Source organism: Helicoverpa zea, chromosome 4, assembly GCF_022581195.2.
Source record: "Helicoverpa zea isolate HzStark_Cry1AcR chromosome 4, ilHelZeax1.1, whole genome shotgun sequence".
Taxonomy (NCBI): domain Eukaryota; kingdom Metazoa; phylum Arthropoda; class Insecta; order Lepidoptera; family Noctuidae; genus Helicoverpa; species Helicoverpa zea.
In genome coordinates, this window is record NC_061455.1 from 6,745,567 (window position 1) to 6,768,317 (window position 22,751).

Genomic DNA, 22,751 nt, shown 5'->3' on the forward strand with positions numbered 1-22,751 from the left:
TTTTTGAACTACTGATTAAGATCTGATCAGATTAGAATGAAAAGCTAATCATGCTATGAAGAAAGTGAGCATTAATTAAAAACAAAAACTGACTGATGGATGAGACAATAATAGACTAACAAAAGAGCGTAAGTAGGCAGATGCTTAATCAGTAATCAAAAAAGTTTGTCCTGACAATTTTGAGAAATTATAAAATTATTAATATTATAAACCTGATACACCTCCAATTTGTGTACAAAGAAAAGGTAAAATATTTACAGATGAGTACATATAGTTTAGAAGATCGAGTTATTGTGCACGGTGGTTCGGCGCAAAGAGTTCGCGTAACTAATGGGAACGCGCCGAGACTTCATAATTTGTCGTTACGTGACACTAATAATTATTTTACTTTCGTTCGATCGCTCCCAGACGGGAGGCGGGATGTCGGACTTGCTGCATTCCATTCAAATATTGTTCAAGTTTTTTTATCGTCGTCCAAAACAGTCTACTTCTTTTTTGTTTTGTGGCTAGAGGTCACGCTCCAACAAACCAAATAAACTAAAAAAAACTTTGTATTTGAAGACGAGAAGTAGATATCAAAACACATACCTAGACTTATAAAAATAAATTGTTTTTGCCAACCAGTTAACAATGTTCGCCAATAACTTGCATGTAGCACAGAATCGTGTAACGGAATTACTAAATGGTCTATAGATTTAATCTTGGAAATACCTTCAAACTATTGTTCGCAATATCGAACGTTCCATTTTACATTTTGGTTAAAATGTTAGTCGGCGCCGATCGGCGTGCAGCGTCGTTAGAGTCGCCAAAGTCAATCACGTGCCGGATGTTAATCTTTACATGTGTCCTCACGCACTGATTTAATCTCGTTGGCGATACCCATGCTGGGTGCAAGCGAGCAATTTACTATTTAAATGTATATGAGCATTGAGCACCTACAGCCCAGTATATTAACGTTATACGTACTAACGAAGTTGACCTCCGTGACTTTTGAATCTCTTGCCGTTCATAATAACTGTTGACACAAATGCTTGTGCTAAAGCAGTTTTGCTATTTGCGAAGCTGTTTACTAATTTGTAAGACGCACGTTTGAATGAGAGAGATTGTATGAGTCTGCATGCTGCAATATGTGCACAGCAATAGTAACTGGACGCTACGATTGTCATTAAAATTATAAAGCATTGGTTGCAAAACACACATCGGCCTTCGTGAACATTCCCAAAAGATCTTTCACAAAGATAGTTCTTGGTAGAAGTTTTATAACATGGTTCAAAATGGTGTTTAACCATCCGCAGCTCAGTTCCTTTAAAGTCGACTGCAATTGGCTCGGAGCCAGGAGTAGACGCCACGATGTTTTGTATATTACGAAATTCCGCCAAAACCGTTGCAGTAGGCAGGAATGACCCCATTTTCAGAAGCTATTATGATATGACGTGATTATTTATTACGAAAACGCACGATACTCTATTAACTTGTTCAGTTAATTAGCAATGCATTGCGAATTGGATTTAAGGACGTCCGAAAGTAATTATAAACACTAGCATATTATTTGTCCTCGCTATTGTTATTTGATTGTAATTGGCTAAGGGGAGGACTAAAAATATGAAACGGTATTGCATGCCATTCGTAATGACGGCTTCAATATTCACAGAATAAACGAGTTCTTTGAAACCACGTGTACTTAGTTCAGTCAGTATTAAAGCTTTCATGATCCATGGGTATAACATAGAATGGGGTTTCAGGACAAAATAAACAATACCTACCGATTGTAGTAAAATTCTGGGTCTGAAATGAACAATTTTATCTGATCGACACCACGCCAGCAGTTTGACGCCACTATTTCTCCATGACTCGGCCATTGACCCAAATTGGTCCGTACCTTTATATATTTTACAAAACACTGTTTAATAATTTCAGTATAATATTTAAAGTTTAAGTGGAAAGGGCAACGCTATGAGTATGTTATTTATAAAGAATCAAGGCCCTTCTAAGAATTCCTTAAAATAAATATAGGACGATAGTCGATAGGAGAAGTCGTGGTGGCCTAGTGGGTAAAGGACCAACCTCTCAAGTATGAGGGCGCGGGTTCGATCCCAGGTCAGGCAAGTACCAATGCAACTTTTCTAAGTTTGTATGTACTTTCTAAGTATATCTTAGACACCATGGACTGTGTTTCGGATGGCACGTTAAACTGTAGGTCCCGGCTGTCATTGAACATCCTTGGCAGTCGTTACGGGTAGTCAGAAGCCAGTAAGTCTGACACCAGTCTAACCAAGGGGTATCGGGTTGCCCGGGTAACTGGGTTGAGGAGGTCAGATAGGCAGTCGCTTCTTGTAAAGCACTGGTACTCAGCTGAATCCGGTTAGACTGGAAGCCGACTCCAACATGATTGGGAAAAGGCTCGGAGGATGAATGATGAGTCTAACGAAAGATTAGTCTTCATCCACTACAGTTTTGCAATGCAAGACGTATAGTTTATGAATATTACTTACATGTGGAATATTAATAGTGATCTGTTAGCAATACGATGTTCTTGTCTATTTATTAGGGCTATTTGAAGATTCGCATGACCGGGTTTTCTGGGCTATTAAACAGGCGTCTTGAGGACTTGATGGCAGAGCATTTAGAGTGAATACCTGAACGTCTCGAGTCACTCAAGTCACTCAGGTTGTGTACGCCGTGGATCAGAACAGTGGGGACAGCGTCCGTTTAGTAATCAGTCGTCCGTAGTTGTTGTATGGGTGAGTTCGTATCGGTGACCGATTTCAGGTAACTAGCCTATTTATAGAATTATTTGGAGCATGAACTATGTGATAGACCCATGTATTAGGTGCTTAAATTACGAAATGGCGCCTCTTATCTCAAGGAATTATTTGAAGTGGTCCTTTAGAGCTGGTTTTTTCTTCGTTGTGTAAAGTATAATAAACTTGATTTATAAAACCGGAAAGGTATGCAAATTTGATGTGTTCAATGATATTATAACGGTGTTAAATGATCTGACAGGCATAAAAATGAGGTATTTTAATTGCTGGTTGGTAGTGTTTGGCTGCTAGAACAAATAAACTGTTTATTTTTAAGGTGGTTCAACTAGCCACTCGTCGATAGGTCAACTCACAAAATGTCACGAGTTGAAATGCCAGAAGTTACTTGCCATGTAGAAAATACCAACCGTTACGGTTGTTTTACATACTTTCTACTCCCAAAACAAAACGAAACTTTAAAACTATTAGATTAATGAGTTACACTTCAAACATTCCGTTTCAATATTTTAACGACAGATTCCACTACATAAACTATAAATATAATTATTTATATTTATTTAAATTGAAAGCAACTGTAGAACCTACGTTTTTCACGTTATTTCAGTAGCAGTTCATATGTGTTGAAATTAATGAATACAGTTTTTGTCTTTTCGGTGGAAAAACACACACAGACATAGGTATATTTCACGGTTCGTCGATGGCGATCATGTTTGTTTTATTTATTAGGCACATTCATCTTTATCTGCTTTTAGATAAGGTTGAAATTAACTTGAATATGTTCAGAATAAAGCATCGTCACGCAATGTCCGTCGTAACGACTGCACCTAGGTAATAATCATACTCGTTTGTTTGTTGTTTTAATGGCATCATCTTATGGCTATTTTTGTCGATGCAGTGTTCGTTATCTGCTTAGAATAACCTTTTAGGATTCGCAGTATCCTTTGAAACGTAAGGGAAACGAGAAGATACGCCAATAAAATTAATCTTTATCGAAAGTAATAAAATTACTTATGTGTAGCTTAGGATGTTGCGCAACTATCTGTCTGTAATTCTATCTTTCCATTCTGTATCGTATCTTTGAAGTTCTAAAACAAAAGTTTACATCAACTATGTTGGTACAGTGTAATAGGTGCAACTAAAATAACCAGACATAAAGACGTCTTTGACCCAAAAAGAACAGACAAATGAAAAATTATTGAGATTGTGCCCTATATCCAATGTTTATTACAAACAGTTTGTAATACAACCAACTTGTAATTTGACTGTATTACAAAATATTGTTTTGCACTCTATGAAAACATATTAACAAAAAAGTTTTTCAGTTGCAGTTTTTTCGAAGTAAAATCAAAGATTCTTGTAGGTTGACATCATACCTACATAAGTAAGTTCTGTTCCTTGCTTTTAGCAGGAGTAAAAGTTCCTTGAATTGAAAACATTCTAGCAACAACTGTAGCGTGCTTATTATCAACCTCTAGACGTTGCATAACGAATTCGCAGTGCATTGGCGAAAATATCGATTAGGTCGGTAACAGACTTTCGTGCGAACCGTATGCAATTGGGGTAAAGTATTGAAGCGTGGCTTGTTAAAATTTTACGATAGCTCCTACTTTAGATGCACCAAAATGACGCAACACTGCTAACCGGCTTCAAGTGAATGTATTTTGGAACCATTATGATCACAAACCACTTTTAAATGTGAAGATAAAACTTTAATGTTCTGTTAATGATCATTTTTGCCTAAGTAGTAGCTCGAGTATTGGTATAACCTTGGAAAAAGACTCTTTCCTCAAGGTTTGAGAGGTGCCAAAGTGATTGTGCGATTCACATGGCTGTTTTAAAAGTTCAGTGCAAAATTATAGTAGCTTTGAATCTTCTGAGTGTACGATTCAACTTTGTGTTAGAGTGAAGTTAGCTCGATCATAATATTTACCTATACAGCAGATATTATACCTAAGTGTAATTTCTAAATATGCTCATTTTGAATTCGATTGTCTTTTTGTATTCAAATGCGATTGAAATGCAAATGATTATTTTTAGCAACACATTACTTAAGAGTGGTCTGGTGGGGTGCTAACTCGCTACTGCAGACCAACGTACTCACGTAGTTAACACTTGTACGTGAACAATATGGTTCCTATCGGGTCGTACGTTTTGCTTTTCTTTTAGATTGGTTTAAATTAAAACTTGTGTTGACGTGTTGAATTGTTTCTGACAGTTTCATTTTTCTCGATGTGTATTTGATTGTGATATCTGATGCTGTGTGATACTTTAGTCAGTATTTTCTGTCTTGATTTTTTTGTAGCCTTTGGTCACTTTAAGTCAGTATGCAAGTGGTAATATTTTTAAATGCTTTTGTTCGCTTTGTCAACTTTTATTATGTCAATGTTTTGATTTATAAAACCTATTTATCTATCGCGTGATGCATTCCATTTACCTTATGTGGAAAATAATCGTGTGAATTTGAAAACTCCATTGATCTATCTCTTAATAAAGCAAACGATTGTGAGAAGCGCAATGCTAAACATTAAACTATTACAAAAAAATTACAAAACTAACGTAGGTGAGGCGTATACTTAACGCCCGCGTGCGTCTCTACCTACAAGCAAAGACGCTCTGCTCGTTGCGAAGGCTTCAATCATTTACGCGCTGTTGATTTTAATAAAATCAGTAATTCAAGATTGCCAATTAACTGCTGTGTTCAGATAATTATGGGTTACAAAAACAAGAACAAATTATACCTAGTAAGTAACATTGCATCTTGTGTTCAATATAGCTAGTAATACAATCCGAGCACTAAAACGCATTTATCTCCATAAACTAAATATACCGCGCAACATTGGACGTGTCTAAAATATCTCCTTCAGCCGCACTAAAGGACACAAGTGCTCCTTCAAGTTATTTAACCCTGAAAGCATCGCTTACTGAAATAGCAACAAATCTGAGGGAACTGGTAACACTTGCTTATGTTTTGGAGTGACTAATGCGCTCTATTACTGCTAAACTTAGAATATTATATGATAATTTTAGTTTATTTTGATTTCGATTTGTGACGTTAAGTTGACACTCCTGACTGGAAATAATTTGGATAATTTCACGTTTCTTTTTCTCCGTGTCGTTACAAAATAACGTTAAATCAAAACGACACTTTCGTTAATGTGATAAATATGCGTGAGCGCGAGCTAAATTGGGATCAATTAGTAGCAAGCTAATTATAAAATAGTCGAAGTTCAGTATAGAAACCATATACCTACATCGGGCAAGGAGTTGTTGAGAGATTCATTTTTATTAGAGCGATCGTTTCGAATTTAAGATAAGTACTAGTATTTATAGCACTAAGCGCAGACAATTTTTTCATTGATGCTCATAGTGTTATCTATTTATATCCGTTTCATGTAGGTACAGACGTACGTATAATCTAGTTGCAATGCTCACCCGAGCTCTCAATAATCTCCGGTAGGAAATGAATGTCCCTGGCTAACATTTTCACTCTACGGCAATATTTTCTCATTTTCATTGAAAAAGAAATTTTTACATCAAATGATCATTGATTTTGCATTTTGCTGTCATAATTAACATATTTATTGACAGTTACGAACAATAAATTGTCAGTTAATATGGATATAACCAAAGATGTTCAAAGAAAATTACACTTTGGTTTTCACGTGGCTGCGTCGCTTTGTGCACAGAAAATGTGACTCTCGCAATAATGTACGTTGAATGACAAATTGTAGCTCTTTAGAGAAAATCCTTTTTAAACACAACGCGTGAAATTACCGCTTTATTAAGAGCTCCGTGATTTCGCTTATTAAAGTCTCATTTGTTGTCCATAAATGAATCGAGAGCAGAGTGGGAGCTCCTGTTACACTGGCACATTTGTCGTGAGTCGCTTACAGAAATAGATTAAAGCGTTGCAATAATTATATCAGCGAATGGGCTTTGTTGACCACCGTAAACCAAACACGTGTGAGCTTTTATAAGTTGAATATTAAGGACTTCTCCTATAAATCTGTTTTCCTTTTAAGTTACGTTACAAATAAGAAAATGTCAAGTTGCAAGTACAAGTATTCAATAAAATGACCAAAATGAAATATTATTTTAACTTAAGAGATGACACTAAGTTACGTCTAATTTAATTGCTGTTTGAAGTAAATAATGAGTTTTCGTTCTGTAGAGGTACAAACAAATATAGATGACGACACACACACGTAGAAATATGACACGCAAACAATTATGATGTGACTTTACAAGTGATAGACAAGTCTGACGAAGTTCCTAAAAAGTGCTTAATTACAATAATAAGATGCCAAAATAATAAAATGTTTGAATATTGATGAAGAATTTGAAGATGGGGGCACACGGGTCCAAAGAAAAGTTATACAGAAGTGGCTCCGAGAAATATCCGTCTAAGCTGCCAGTGCCGAATGACAAAAAGTATAAGATAGCGGTAAACCGAGAGAGATTCGGATCTTTTGGAACCAGAGGTGAGTAACGTTGGAAAATAACCATTCAATTTCATTATATTGACATTTGATACGTGCCTTTTTTTATTTAGGGTTTTTTTCTACTCTTAAATTAAAGGCTAAGAACTTACATACGTCAGGAGGGTGATTTCACAGAAGCATTAGCTTTAACAATGTTCAAGTGTTAGGCACTAGTGAGTCACATTATTTCAGTATAATGACATTATTAGTTACCTACAATGTCGGCGTTTGATGTTGACAAATGATTTATGATTTCTAAAAACTATGTTTCACCGACTGCCTGATTCGGGTAAAGCACCTTTGACCTTGAGGTAATAGAATGGTGAGGCTCATAAAAATAAAGCAAAAAATATTTCTGAAGACTATAACGTGATTCAAAGTGTAGGTCCTTCACCCTCTTCCAAGAAACGTTAGGATATATCAATATAGTTCGACTTAGTAATATTAATCACCCTGTGGAACCATGAAGACCGTCATTAGTTATTCGTAGGTACTCATATAGGCAGACTAGGGATAATAGCTTTACAGGTCAATAACCTTTCTTCTTCCTTGTGTCGGTTTTCATACCTATGGCAAACATGATACTGAATTACTGTTTGGAAAAATCACAAAGTTTATTTACTAGTGTGTTGAAGATTTATGTAAATTCAGAGTTTAAAATTGATTAATTAACATTACCTGTCAGTTTTTTGGATAACATTAAGTATAAATGTCCTGTCCTTATTCACGCTCAAATTATTACGAAAGTCGTTTAACCATGAAAGTGAGAGACAGACTTAAACATTATTATGTGTGTTTAAGGATAATACACAGTATATATTTCACAGTGTATTTGTAAAGTCAAGACACAGGTCAGGATAGTAATTCACGCGAGAAGCGGATCAATAAAACGTTGTTTACACAAACCAGAAATAATTTAATTGTATCTTTAATAGCCTTTAGGACCACGTAGAAACTGTTTTGCGAGTCTAAAGCAAGTCGTAGGTAATAACTAAAATAATAAAAATAAAAACTATCGCGTAATATAATTGCGTGATAACTTTTTATTCGGTGATGCAAATAAATATGTATAGTGAAACATCTCGTAACCATACGTAATATTTTGAATGTTATTATAATTTAGTAACGTTTGTTGTTTTGGAAATAAACTTTCAAGACGGAAGACTTTGTGAAGTAATTTTAATTGTTAAGGTTTTTAAAAGTTCATTGTTATCGTAAACTTTTCAGAAATTAACTCCGGGAACTATTTAGTACTTATTTAATCTCATTATTGTGACATTGCAGACACCAGAAAAGTTTGGATTAACTAAAACCATGTCTATAAAATTTTAATATTAACCAAATGTTGAACGTTACGTTTACTATAAAAAATAATACTTCCAACTGTTGCGGAAATAGCTGTTACCCAGTTAAATCGAAACCAGTTAAAATAAATATAGTAACAAAGTGGTGTATTCCGGACCGCTTTCAATATAAAAATGTAATTTGTCGCCTTGTTAGTTTCTAATTCATGTTAACTAGAAGAGCTTTTAATGTTGCGTGTTTTAGGCCTCAAAATAGGGTATAATGTTTTATTGGAAAAATCTGGTATAGTTGTGTATAAAAATAAGAGGATTCATGTTTCTTGCCGGGTCTTTTCCATGAGACCAACCCCTTGCAACCGTGTAACCAGCTTGACTTTCCATAAGAACCTGTATTAGATATATCACTTTTATAGATCTAAATGAATTTGTGGTCGTTAGTCACACTAAAACTCAAGAAGGGCTTCACCGATTTGGCTTATTTTGGTTTTATAATGTCCGTAGAGGTCTAGGGAAAGTTTAAACGATACGAAGTTTATTGGGCAGCTAGTTTAAAAATAAAATTGTCTTTAACATAGGTATAGGGGTATAGGGTAACAAAGGTATATGTAATGGTAACAAAGTAGGAAGTCGTAATCGTAAGCAACAAATCCGTAGTGAATCAAGTCAGGGTGTCCGCGTGTCCACTCAGGTGTTCAGAAGCCTTACGCGACAATCCGTTTTAAATACGTCACGTGCCCATTTCTAATAATATCCATACAAATATAAGTAAATACTGGACAGTTATACACTTGACAATGTCTGAAACTTTGCAGTGATTTTTTAAAGCTAAACTTGTTAAGTAAGGAGTATTATGCCAGGGAGAAGCATAGGGAAATTGCAATGTTAGAGGAAAACTGAAGAAGAAAGTAACACTGGTACTTATTAAGCATAATTATTTCTAAGTATAGATAATCTTTTCAGCTGACGTCATGATTTTGATGTTAGATTTATAAGACCTTTTGATCTTGACCCTAGGTTATTAGTAGTAGGTATAGAATTCACTATCTTGAAAATAAAAGACGTCAGAGATAAAGATTAGTATGCAAGCTGCAACCGTGGGTTTTAAATAAACCCGTAGATTCACTTTAACTTAGCCTTAACCTTAGGTTAATTTGTGTGGGAAGTTGCTAACAAATTCTTACTAAAACCTTATACCTGGTAGTGCTACTCAGTGCTAATTTGTGAAACACGTCACTTGCAGAATTTTCCTTTTATTTTAACATCCAAAACTAAATTGTTTCACAGACATTAATGTAATTTCAAGGTACATTTCTCAATTAGCTCAATATCGTTTATTTACAGTTAATGTAAATGCTTTAGCAATGAACAATTGCCGATTCGGACCAGTGCAGACATAAATCACCTCAATAGAAGCCAGATACAGGAAAAATGATATTACATTATCAATATTACCGATTCGTCACATACTGCAATCAGAGCGGGCAGGCGACTGTTTACATTTCTATTTCTCGGTAACTGACAGAACTAGCACTGTTTTGTACGCCAAGTTAATATTATTTTACACAGCCGTTTCTATGTATTATATTGCTGTTGCTAGCCTATTTGATGTTATAACTAATTCGGCCTGCTTGCCACTAATCACTGTTTTAGATGAACCATAATTCGAGAGTTTGATTTTTACGACAAGATGACTTCTAACTAGTAGCTTCAGAAAATACCGATGAGGTTTGACTGTAAATTGCCCATGTGATAATTTGTTATTCTCAATTCATACTGTTAAGCAAAAATCGTGGTCTCGCTTCGTGACACTCATAGAAGAGAAACGACAATGATACTTTCCATCACACATCAGTGAGGAAAAATTCCGGCTGAGCTAGATAATATCGAGATTGGATCAATGAATTCGCAATATGTTCGCAATATCTACCGCTTATTGGTAATAGGACATATTGCAGACCTATCTTCTCGGCGCATTACTGCTTACAGTTTTAACCACAGGCCGCTTATAGTAACCGCATACAAAATTGCATTAATATTTTCGAGTTCTGCAGGTCTTATTTCTTAACTTTATGCTTGAGGGCGTTATATTACATATTTCAAAGTTAGGGAAATAGACGATGGGTTGAAAGGACCAGCCGTAGGTAAAGACTTAATTCATACGAGACAGGTCGTGACGTTTTTGCTTTTCTCAAAAGAACGCAGGGAAATGAAAAATCTTATTTTTATATTGTACGCTTATACATAATTAAATTAATATTTAAAGTGAGAACAGTCATACTGGGGCAATTATTGATTATATTATTGATAGTTTCGAGGAGGAAAAAGATCCTGAAATTATGCAATTTTCATGTGTCTGTAAATGAGTCTAAATGCTAAAGGGTATTTGTGACTGTAGTGTATGCAGGTACATGTGCATCATTGTATAGGTTATGTCATTATTATGACGCCTCGTGCGCATACGTCACTCGGTTATAAATACCGGATCGAGCGGTGGGGAGTCGGTCGTTGTCAGACTGTCGACCTGTGTGGTGGTGCGTTGGCGAGTCGATTAACATAATAAAATGAGCGTACAATACATTGGCGACGAGGATAAAACCGTGAGTGTTTGGACCAACAGTTACCTATTATCTAATTTTTATAATTTTGAACTACCTATTAGTTCTGTGATCCAGAAAAATATTTGATATACAAGGTTATACTAAATAATTTGTCCTATTCATGCCTATACCAAATTAATGTATGCTAAATAAGCTTTGATAACAAGTAACCTCTGACCGATGTTAATATTCAATCATATTAAAAAGTGCAAAAGGAAAGAAGGAAGGGAAGAGAGTAGAATGACAAAGTATACATAACTTTTATGTTCATGTATGTATCACCCGAATTGCAAACAAATTTTAACCTTTTTACGTAATTCTTTGTTTAAGTTTACCTTGCTACAATTCTAATGGAAGTAGCAATATTTATTGCAGGTGTTAATATTTATCAAATGAGTAATTTATAATACAAAATCATTACTTGGTGATCAGTTTACTCATTCTTAAACCTGCATCAAAGTTTATTCAATAATAGGCATTTATTGGAAGCAATATAAAGTTGCTGGTTGTTGAATTGTCGTCAAGACGATTTTAGCAGTGGTGGGATTTCCTAGAGGATATAATACAATAACCTATTTGCCTTATAATCAATTGTGTTTAATAATTGTTGTGCTTGCATGCCAACAAGGCGGAATGTACACGGATCTTATTATGTTGTTTACAATCCTATTTTGTAAGTGCCTGCATTCTAAGCAAATAAAGACCTATTCTATTCCAAAAATCTGCTGGTCATTAAATTGACAGCTTGACGGTTAGCAGTAGTGTATATCTACTGGTCATTAGATTGACAGCTTGGCAGTTGGCAGTAGCGTGTATCTACTGGTCATTAGATTGACAGCTTGACAGTTGGCAGTAGTGTGTATCTACTGGTCATTAAATTGACAGCCTGATTGTTGGCAGTAGTCTATATCTACTGGTCATTGAATTGACAGCTTGATGGTTGGCAGTAGTGTATATCTACTGGTCATTAAATTGACAGCTTGGCAGTTGGCAGTAGTCTATATCTACTGGTCATTAAATTGACAGCTTGACAGTTGGCAGTAGTCTATATCTACTGGTCATTAAATTGACAGCTTGACAGTTAACGGTAGTGAACGTCTACTGGTCATTCAATTGACTGTACACGCATAAATTATCTGGCGATAGTTGTCAACTACTGCAACAACTAAATAGTAAATCTTGATAATTTTTATATTTTCTGTGCCCGGTGATTTGGATCATAAAAAGCTTCCAAACTTAACTTCTCAGAGTCTAGTCAACAACTTATACCTGCTATATTGTTCTGGTACTTAACTAACTTAATTCAAGTGCTTGCAATATAGAGGATATTACAAGAACAAACTGGTGGGTTATATACTCAACGGTTCTACAAATGACAAACATGTGCTAGGTATCTAGTTTAACAAACAGCACATTGAGGGACCGTAGTAGGTTGGCCATGTATGTTGAAGAACTCGCCCAGCTATACTGGTATGTATTCACCTATGCACAACATCCAAGTCCACCAACACCTCTAGTGGGTTGCCTACCCATAATAGTGTTAATTATAACAGTTGCTCAGTCACCCTAGGTATAATTTCAATACTTTTACTTTATTTTGCTGTATTAAAGAGGTTGTTATACAACAGAGATATTCCAGAAGATACAGAACAGTAGAACAGCATACAAGCAGCAATACTAGCTGGAAAATGTGGATCAAAATTTTGGTATCCAATAGATAGAATCTTTGGTAAACATGCTAGCTCACAATTGTAATTTCAGTACTTTAGGTTGATATAAAACTCTTAGATCAAAAGAATATGGAACTAAGCATTGGAGCAATCTGTGATTTATTTGACAATGCTACTTTATCTACCCAACTGCCTCGTTGGTCTAGCTGTCGCAAGCGCTTATGAGAGTGAAGGAACAGTGAGTGCACTTGTGTCTGCGCAAATGCTTGTGCACTATAATATGTCCTGCGCAGTTGGCTAATCCCCTTACGTGAGTACAGCCGCCGTAGCCGATAATCGGCTAGGAGGACATCATCATCATTTACCCAACTGGGCCTTCTCATCTGTGACAAAAAATCTTTTAAGGATGATACCTGGAAGGAGTTCCAATGTAGATATTTACTCTGGGAACTGTCTAATGATGATTAGCTCATGGATGATTGTTGCAATCAAGTTCTCAAAAGTTGATGATTGCGTGTGCTTTTAAAACCTTCAAGATTCAGGCTTGAATGAATTTTAATTGGTATCTTAGCCTCTTTTTTATTGATTTACATTGGTGTTTACAAATAGTTTAACAAAGTGGCCCTCATTATAATATTGTTATTTGCAAATTATGTTTTACAGTATTGCAGTACCAATAAGCAGTATAAGTACATTGAGAGTTGTGGAAGAATATGCTTCCATAGGGGCGAATAACATAACCATATATGAACATATATGAAATAGAATCCATTTAATGATCTCAAGTTAATAAATCATCACATTAATATATTCTTGAAGTGCACACCTACTTGTAATATAAAGTTGTGTAATTTCCTCAACCCATCCCATAAGATAAGATCCATATGGGTGGTGGGATGGATATCTATTAACAAAATAATGTCTTGTGTCCATAGCGTTAGGGTTAATAATAATTGATCTTAGAACACCAATCTTAGGTTACCGTAAGACAATTGGACTCGCACGAGAGGTAAAGAACTTTATCACTATTTACATTTATCGACATTTATTACTCTTTTGTGCTAATTAAACTACACAGTTGCGTCGACATTTGGTTAATAATAACTAAAATATTAGAAGGCAGTACTCCTTGATACGGCACGTATTGTGAGGAGGTTTCTGTCTCTGGGACCCTAACCACCGGTACCTTGGACCCTGTGCCCGATATCGGTGGTAACCTATTTTTTTATATTTTTAAATGTTTTTATTTTTATATTTAATATTTAAAAATGTAAATTATATGTTCTAAATAAATAAATGACCACTAAAATATTATTAAGTTCCTAAGTCCTACTGCAAAATATAATCTGAGTAAGTGTTCCTTAAAGTATAGGAAGTAAAATTGCCCTTAGTCACCAAATCGTTTAAAAATTTACTGGGGTGCTGTCCCTATAAAAGATAATAATATTTTTATATTCTGGTTGTCTAACTGAAACAACGTAGATAAAGTCAGCTGCAATAAAGGGTAAGCGCTTTTGAACGAAACTATAAACATACTTATGCAGCCAACTATACTTACATAAAAAAAAAAAAAAATATTACGTTACCTATACGCGGTCATGAAATTGGAAAAGCGTAAAATATTAAAAATGGAAGCAGCACAAAGCTGATCATCAAATTGATGAGGTCAAGTATGACATGAGAGCAGCATAGCTGCTCATGAAATTGAGATATAGAATTAGAATCCCACATTTATCTATGTGTAGACAGATGTTTTAGAAAGGTTAGCGGTTGTTTTGCAAAAGGAAAATTGCATCGACTAGAAAACTGTTTGTGAGCTGCTGTCACCTTGTTGAAAGGAAGAAGAGCATGAGTTGAGGGTCAGGGACTCTTCTATTTTATGGTGATGCAGAATGTCACAGCTTCAAAATATATAGTGCAAAGTTAGTGACACCTGTTAAAGTGCGTTCGTTGCATAATATGGTTCTAATTAGTTAAAATCTGATTCGTAATGTTACTTTACACCTTCGTTATAATCAATATGTAACCATGATACTAAAAAGCTTACCATCAAAGCATAATAATTCTTTGACTACTTAAATTTTTGAAAACCACATTAGGAAAAGCAAACAAACATTACAGAACGCAATGTCCGGTGATAATAGTGTTCTTGGATGCCTAACCGAAATATAAGTATTCCTATCGCACTATTATATGCAGTAAGGTATTCATATGTTGGGTGTTGAATGCTAAGAAGCTTACAGTTTCTTGACTAGATATTGGACATACATTGATGTAGGGTATTTAAAGCCTATATCAGAATTTCAGCGAGTGTACTAGCAGAAACGTGCAAAGTACCAGCGCTGATCAATAGGGTTGAAGACCAGATTGTTTGTTACATTGCTGAGATAATGATAGGCTTTGATATTCCACTCTCAAATTAAAAACTACATATTACCAAAATTAGTTGAGTTAGCATTCTCTTGCTTACAAGGCACACAAAGTACTTAACTCGTACATAGAACTACAATTTAAACCATTAAATTGGTGACAAAATATGTGATCGCCATTAAATTGGAGACAAAGTATGTGGTCACCATTAAATGGGTGACAAAGTATGGAGTCACCATTAAATTGGAGACAAAGTATGTGGTCACCATTAAATGGGTGACAAAGTATGGAGTCACCATTAAATTGGAGACAAAGTATGTGGTCACCATTAAATGGGTGACAAAGTATATGGTCATCATCAAATTGGAAACAGTCCATCTAGGTCACCATTCAATTGGGACGATCTTATGTGATTACTTTCCTCGTACGGCTCGTACGGTTTTGAATGAGTGAAAAGCATTGATGAGGTACCCTAATGCCGATCTTTTACCTTGGAACAATGCATTCTGTATCAGTTTTAAGTGAAGTCGAACCAAGCAAGATGAGTGCTCATTATCTGAAGGTACAGCAATATTTGAGACTTGCTTGATTTCACATGGACTGATTGGCGGGATGTCTGCCAAATGGACGGATCATCTCTAGTGTAGATATAATACAGGGCCGGAACAGCGGCTACAAAACCTGAAGTTAAACTTGCCGGCCTGATATCACTGCTACGAATTTGTCTTGTTGAGCCTGAAGCAGATGCTGGTATGTTACCGTCTGCAAAGGGACGGATTTTTATTTTTGTTTATTTCACAAGGGAAGGGATGTAGTGTCCTGCAGTATCACCGATATCTGTCGTCTCCTTAAATGGAAAGGGAAATGAAATGGAAACGGAACAAAGTAAATCAGTTTGATGGCAGTGTGATCGGGATCTGATAGCGTGGTTTTGTTGTGCTGCAGGTGTTTGATAGATCTTTAAGAAATTACCAAAATATTTATGAGTTTGATTGTTGGACTTTTTGAAACAAGGTTAAAATCAAAACAACAAGGGAGAGATGTAGTGTATGCAGGTACATGTGCATCATTGTATAGGTTATGTCATTATTATGACGCCTCGTGCGCATACGTCACTCGGTTATAAATACCGGATCGAGCGGTGGGGAGTCGGTCGTTGTCAGACTGTCGACCTGTGTGGTGGTGCGTTGGCGAGTCGATTAACATAATAAAATGAGCGTACAATACAGTGACAACAAACATTACATGCACAGCGATAAGCTGATAAAAGATTTCACCTCATGCATTCAACTTATCTCGTATTTTTCTCAACTCTGCTCTTCCCACGGTATCTGATATGTTATGCGAGATTCGTGCAGCAGATAATAAACAGGTACATTATATTGTAATGACGATTTTCAGAAGGCAACTTTAAGTAATTTTAACTTATTTACTCGATACTTTTTATGGTTGTAAAGTTTTTATGTTATAACCTTTTTTGTGCGTATTTAATGTATTTGCTTCGTAAATGCGTTGTGCCAGTCATGTAATTTGATCATTGGATTTGGTACCTAAGACAATAGTGTGATATAATTTGGTAATTACAGTAAAAAAATAATCGACTATGTTTGGCTCCTGTAGGTAATAATTGCATTAGATCCGGTTATAGAATATAATTACGGTGATATAATTCGTAGGCAGGTCCATACATAGCATCTGGAAGGCATGGCTACAGTAACGGTCTTAGAATACTTTCCCAAAATACATAAGATTGTTTCTAGGAAGGTAATAGCTATTTATTTGATATTTACTTGGTGTCTTTGTTTAAAATATTATAATGCAGTAAATACTTGCTGCTCAAAAAACTCCACTTACTCATACCTCGCAGTTATACATACGATGTGTATGTACATATACTTATGATTGTTTTCCGTCTTTTCCAGGGAACGGCAAGAAAAGGGAGAGCGCCCCCACGCCGACCACTCCCGCGCGCCCTCCGCCCACTCCGCCGCAACCCCAAACTGTTCAAGGTGAGTCATAGTCTGCAACATTTACATAATTACTCATCCGTATAACGCAGTGTACACTCCACTTAGAAGTTCGTAAACGCTGACAGACTCGTGTCATTAGGGCTACTGTACGCCGAAAAAAGTATCAAGTTGCATCCTAATGACAGTACAACAGTGGCTGACACTGAAGTAGATTGATGACACGCGGCCGCAGTAGACACTAGCGAGAAGTCGTGAAAGGTGCCATTTATACATAATACGCTGCTATCCGTTTAAATACTATGTATCTATGTAGTAGTTATCGGAAGTAAAACTAATCAGCAAGACTTGCTAAGCCAAGCGTTAAGCCTGAGACCGGTCAACCTGAAACGTTTTAAAGACTCGCCATGTACGGAAAATATGCTATAAAAAGAATTAACTACAAAATAAAAGAAAATCAACATTGATTTGTTTTTCCTGGACGTGTAATTATGAAATGTGTACCTATACCTAAAGTAATGAGGAACTCAAAAACATAGTGTCTATATTTAGCCAACAAAATGTGATCATGTAACAGGACTTAATGGTCACTAGAAAGGAATTAATTAGCAAGTAATCCACTTAATGAAAACAAATCGTATTAGTCTGCTTTATGGGATCAACAAAAGACAGACAAGTCTTAATTAACTTTGTGTTGACAGTATATTATATAGATACGTGATGATGATGATGATGATGTCCTCCTAGCCGATTATCGGCTACGGCGGCTGTTCTCATGTAAGGAGATTAGCCAACTGCGCAGGATATATTATAGTGAACAAGTATTTGCGCAGACACAGGTGCACTCCCTATTCCTTCACTCTCATAGCCCGATGGGACGGCAATCCGACACGACCGGAGAGAGATCAGGCGCAGGACCGACTACTCGACAGGACAGTACTCGAGTACTGGCACTCGTGTAGCCACACGTAGGCAGGAAGGAAGTCAAGTGCCTTGGGGTTACATAAAACATGCAGTGTCTACGTCTTAATGAGGTAGAAGACAACCACTAGAGCGAGATAAGCAGCGGTCTTAATGAAACTTTAATTAAACACATCAGCACAAGAAACTTTGTAGGCTCTAATGAGGCGTACAAAACAAACGATAACATCACTATAGATAACCTTCAATATGCATCTGTAGCTGCATGCAGCCAATTATTGAGTTAAAAGTAGATTAGACATTGTAGGCATAAAATAAAATTTGGCTAGGTTTTGAAATTATCAATGCATTGAAACAACAAGGTTAAACTAATCACGAATTCGTTTTAATTATAGCTATTTAAATAACTGATAAAAAGACCAGCTAATGTTGAATTTGCCAGAATACATTTGACATTTTCCGTGTTTCACATATTTTTGGAAGGCACTTGCAAATGAGAGAAGCTATTTTGTCATAGTTAATGACATACGGGCCGCAGCAAAAACAATACAACACTTAATTAAACAAACTCAAAATGTTCTGCATACGATTTCGTAACTTTAGTTACGCAAGGCATCTTTGGAGTATAAACAATGGCGGCTGCGCAAAGGTTGTCCTTTGCAAACTGTGTCAGATGGTAACTGGTCCGATTGGTTCCAGTGCATTAGAATATTACGAGCCACGCGTCACTACGAGCCAGATTGTTTCATTAGCATGCTGATCAATATCAACGTATAAATTTGCAATAAGTGTCATCAGCTCAATCGTATTTTATATATCCCCAAAAATGTCTACATGAGGTGAGGACTTAGTTTATTATTCCATTTACTTATTAAATGTGCATTAATTTGATCGTTTCTATTTCTTTGGCAATAGTTATTTTTTACACTGATTTGCATTGACATCGCTTTGTTGCCTCGAGTCTGGGTCGTTTCCTTATCATTCTGTTCGCTTTCTGATGGTCACTTACAACGATATTCAAGTCGTCTATTATGTCGATATTTTAATGTTTGTAAATGGAACCAAATGCATCTAGAACGCTCTTGGAATAATTTGTATTCAAATGATTACTTTATCTTGTAAGTTGCTCTTGTTCCATTGTTTTGTCAGAAAACGAGTTTACTTATCATTTTCTGTGTGTTTACAGCTAAGAAAAATGGCGTGGTACCTAAGTTGTCGTCATCGCCGGTGGCGGTGCGTGCGCGCACCTCCCTGGCCCCACCCCCTTCGCCTCGAAAGCCTGCGCCCCACAGAGTGCCGCCGGCTCAAAGACCTAACACCTTGCCTACCAATAAAGGTCAGTGGAAAGTTGATTTACCTACTTCCTTAACAAACTCAATTATCTCTAATTACCGTTAAGTATTTCGTACCGAAACCTTCAGGAAGTTTTTATCGATTAATTTGAACTTTGAGCTCTTTAAAAGTAAAATCGTACGCAAAAAATTACCGGCAGTGTTCGGTCGAGTAGGAAAAAAGTTTTTGAATATACGTTACACACATGCCAATACATTTAGAAGATAAGATTAAGGTTCTACATTATCTATTAATCGGTCTAAGTACGAAAACTGTTAATGTATTTGTAGATGCAAAAATAGCGTTAGTGTTAAACTCTGTCCGTAAACTACCGCCATCTATTGTGATTTATTAGTAACCCTGGCAGTAAAACAGATGGCAGCACTGCTGTCTATTACCAAACCAAAACCAATCACAAGGTCGAAAACATTCTGGCCAATGAATCTTTGTTTCGCTGAACGCTAGTAGCGCCACAGAACAGTATTTAATTCGTGCTTTTTATCGTAGATGGCGTTATTCTCACTAATAAAAGTAGCAGCTCTGTAGTTTCTTTTTCTTTTATATTTCCCTAATGAAAGTTGAAGTTCTTGAAATTAAATATAGTCTCTAATTAAGTATAGTCTCAGCTGATAAATGATTGCTATTTCTGTAGCTAAGTAGATGTCCAGCACAACATAAGTAACATCGTGCCGGTTAATGTTTTGTTTAGCTTAACGTTTGTTTAACCTAACATTAAGTATTTATTTATTCAATTTGGAAACTCAACCTTTGGGTACTGATCGAACACCTAATTATTTTATAGAGGGTAGGTCTTATATGCTTACGAAAACTTCTATCAGTCGCTTTCAAATAGAGACCTTGTAATGCGGAGATTCTTTCTGTTAATCAATGGAAGTTAGTGCTGGAAACAGATTTTTTTTCCTTTGATTTTCCTAGGTCATCATCATCATCATCATCATCAGCCTATCCTAGGTCATAGCATATTATAATTTTGCATTCCCAGTTATCGGACAATATCTCCAGAAATAACATAAGTGGAGGTCTATAAGCAATGAAAAACGTTTTCCCATCCAACCACACAAACATGTATAAAATAGACTGAGCGGGGCAATAAAAACGTCAAGATGCGGTAAAAAACGGAACGAATTTTAATTACATTCGACGTAACGGGACTATAAAATTACAGTGGCGATTCTAAAAGGAGTTTTATTTTTCAGTTGGTACGCAGAGGTACTTACTGTCAAGCCTGTTTATCTATAAAACGTTTAGCTCACGTATTTTACTGCACATGCACCTTAGCCATAAAGGCGGAAATAGCCTTTGTACAAGATATATGTGATATCTACCTAACTACAATACATTGAGCAATAGACAATTTAGTTATTTCCTCAAGTTACATGCATTCTTACGAAATATTGACAGACAATACTTACCTATAAAGCTTCATGATAAACAATTAAATACGCAGGTGTAACTTACGACTGATTAGAAACTACAATTATTGTCGATATTATTTCTATGGAAGAGTTCTATACACTTCCACATCTAGCAGATCTTTAATGCTCATTGAATCTATACTTTATTTGATAAACGCAGAAAGCGTTTGAAATTTCAATCAATTTATGGCGTACATAACGGTATTTATTTTTCTATTAATTAAAAGATCTCAGCAAGACCATTAGGCTTTTGATCACTTTTTATAGTGTCTATTCCTCAAACTGCATCAGTGTTTTAAGTTTGAGTAAACGTTATAGGAACTCAGATCACAAGAACGGACTTAATAATCAGTGTTCAACGGCCCGATTACCTCATACTCTTCTTCAGAATCACATTAACATTCGCACTCATGGACGTTATAATTGCGCAACTCAATTATCATAGCTTGATGAGAATACAGATGAGATCTGTAACTGAAGCGTTGGTGAAAATGTAAACTATAAAAATTCTAAGAAGAATAAATAACCCGTACCTAATGTGAGATACGAGGGTTAGTAAAAACTTGTGACGTCATTTTATCGAGCCGTGGCCACGAATACTCGCTTTTATTATGTGTAATTAAAAGAAAAAGCAAATACAATAAAATTCAGCCACCAAGTTACGTGTGCCAGAACTTATGTAAGAACAATGTATAATGGTTTGGAAACTGTTTTTAAAGCTGCATGGATTCACACAGCGATAATTATCTCTTCTATTGTAATATCAGCCCACATGTGATCAAACGCGTCCTGGTAGAAGGAGTAATAAATAGCATTCAGTGAAGGGTATCAGATTGCTTAAAGATAAATAACAATATTTATTTTGTTTGTCGTGTGCGTGTAGTTGTAGCCGTATGATACCTACATTGCGATTTACGGTATTTTATTAATACGACTTCGTTTCATTTTATAGCTTCCTACTGATGCTTTCGTTTGATAGACTGCAAAAATCTTGACACGTGTGTTGATTTTACTACAGTGCGCTGTTATGTGCTATAAATGTTTACGATCTAATTCTATGCTGTAACTTCGGACAAAAACCTTAATTTAAAATAAAATACTTACCTTTTAAACTATTCACAGAGGGTACTCGTGCGAAAAAATTGCTTCTTAAAATAGTGTTACAGTACTGCTGCTAAAATTATTGACATTAAAATAGCACATAGCATAATTGAATGAAAAGCGACCATAAAATGTAATCATAGAAAATATAGAGCATGACAAACCACCACATAGAGGGTGAGCGGTGCCCAATGAAAGTCCCTGGCCGTTTGATGAAAGTGCGCGAAGCAGTGGCAATAGGTAAAAGAGCGGCCGGCGACACTGTCGCACGCGCATCAGACCAGCGACGACAAAAAACTTAGCCGCATTCACAACCGAGCTCTTCCGTGCCGTGCTCATTAACAGCAATTAGTGCTTAGCCATTTTATTCACTTAAATTATTTTACTTAATTTGGGAGAAAGTTATACAACTTCGGACAGTGTTATTTCTGCTCTTGCCGGTGTGTCATGGTTCATGGTGATTTTTCTTATTGTGTTAACGTTTCTGAACTCGCATCTAAAAGTTATAGCTTAATTTGAAGACACTTAATTGCTCAAAATGAGTCCGCTTCATAAATTCGTGTCATTTTTTCAATCGGATACTAAAACGAACAATAAAAGCCTTATACATCATAAGATATTCTCGAGTGAACTGAATATCTGCAGTGGAACTGTCGACGCTAAGAAGAATCATTGGGGATCCCTTAATGGATATCGCAAGTATAAAGGTAATAACACGCTTTCAATATGATGTTCGTATGTAGTTTGATTTATTATTTGCACATACCTATTCATTAATCCACACTAAGGAAAAAATACGATTTCCATTTA

The 22,751-nt window shown here is 35.9% G+C and overlaps 1 protein-coding gene across 2 annotated transcripts in view; it reads left to right on the forward strand.

Moving 5' to 3' along the window:
* Positions 1 to 22,751, forward strand: part of LOC124629489 — an 83,766-nt gene that overhangs the window by 22,337 nt on the left and 38,678 nt on the right. For both annotated transcript variants that reach the window (XM_047162867.1, XM_047162868.1), the window contains exons 4-5: positions 17,107 to 17,193; positions 19,259 to 19,408. In XM_047162867.1, the coding sequence (XP_047018823.1) occupies positions 17,107 to 17,193; positions 19,259 to 19,408 (237 nt within the window). The remainder of the gene's footprint in view (positions 1 to 17,106; positions 17,194 to 19,258; positions 19,409 to 22,751) is intronic.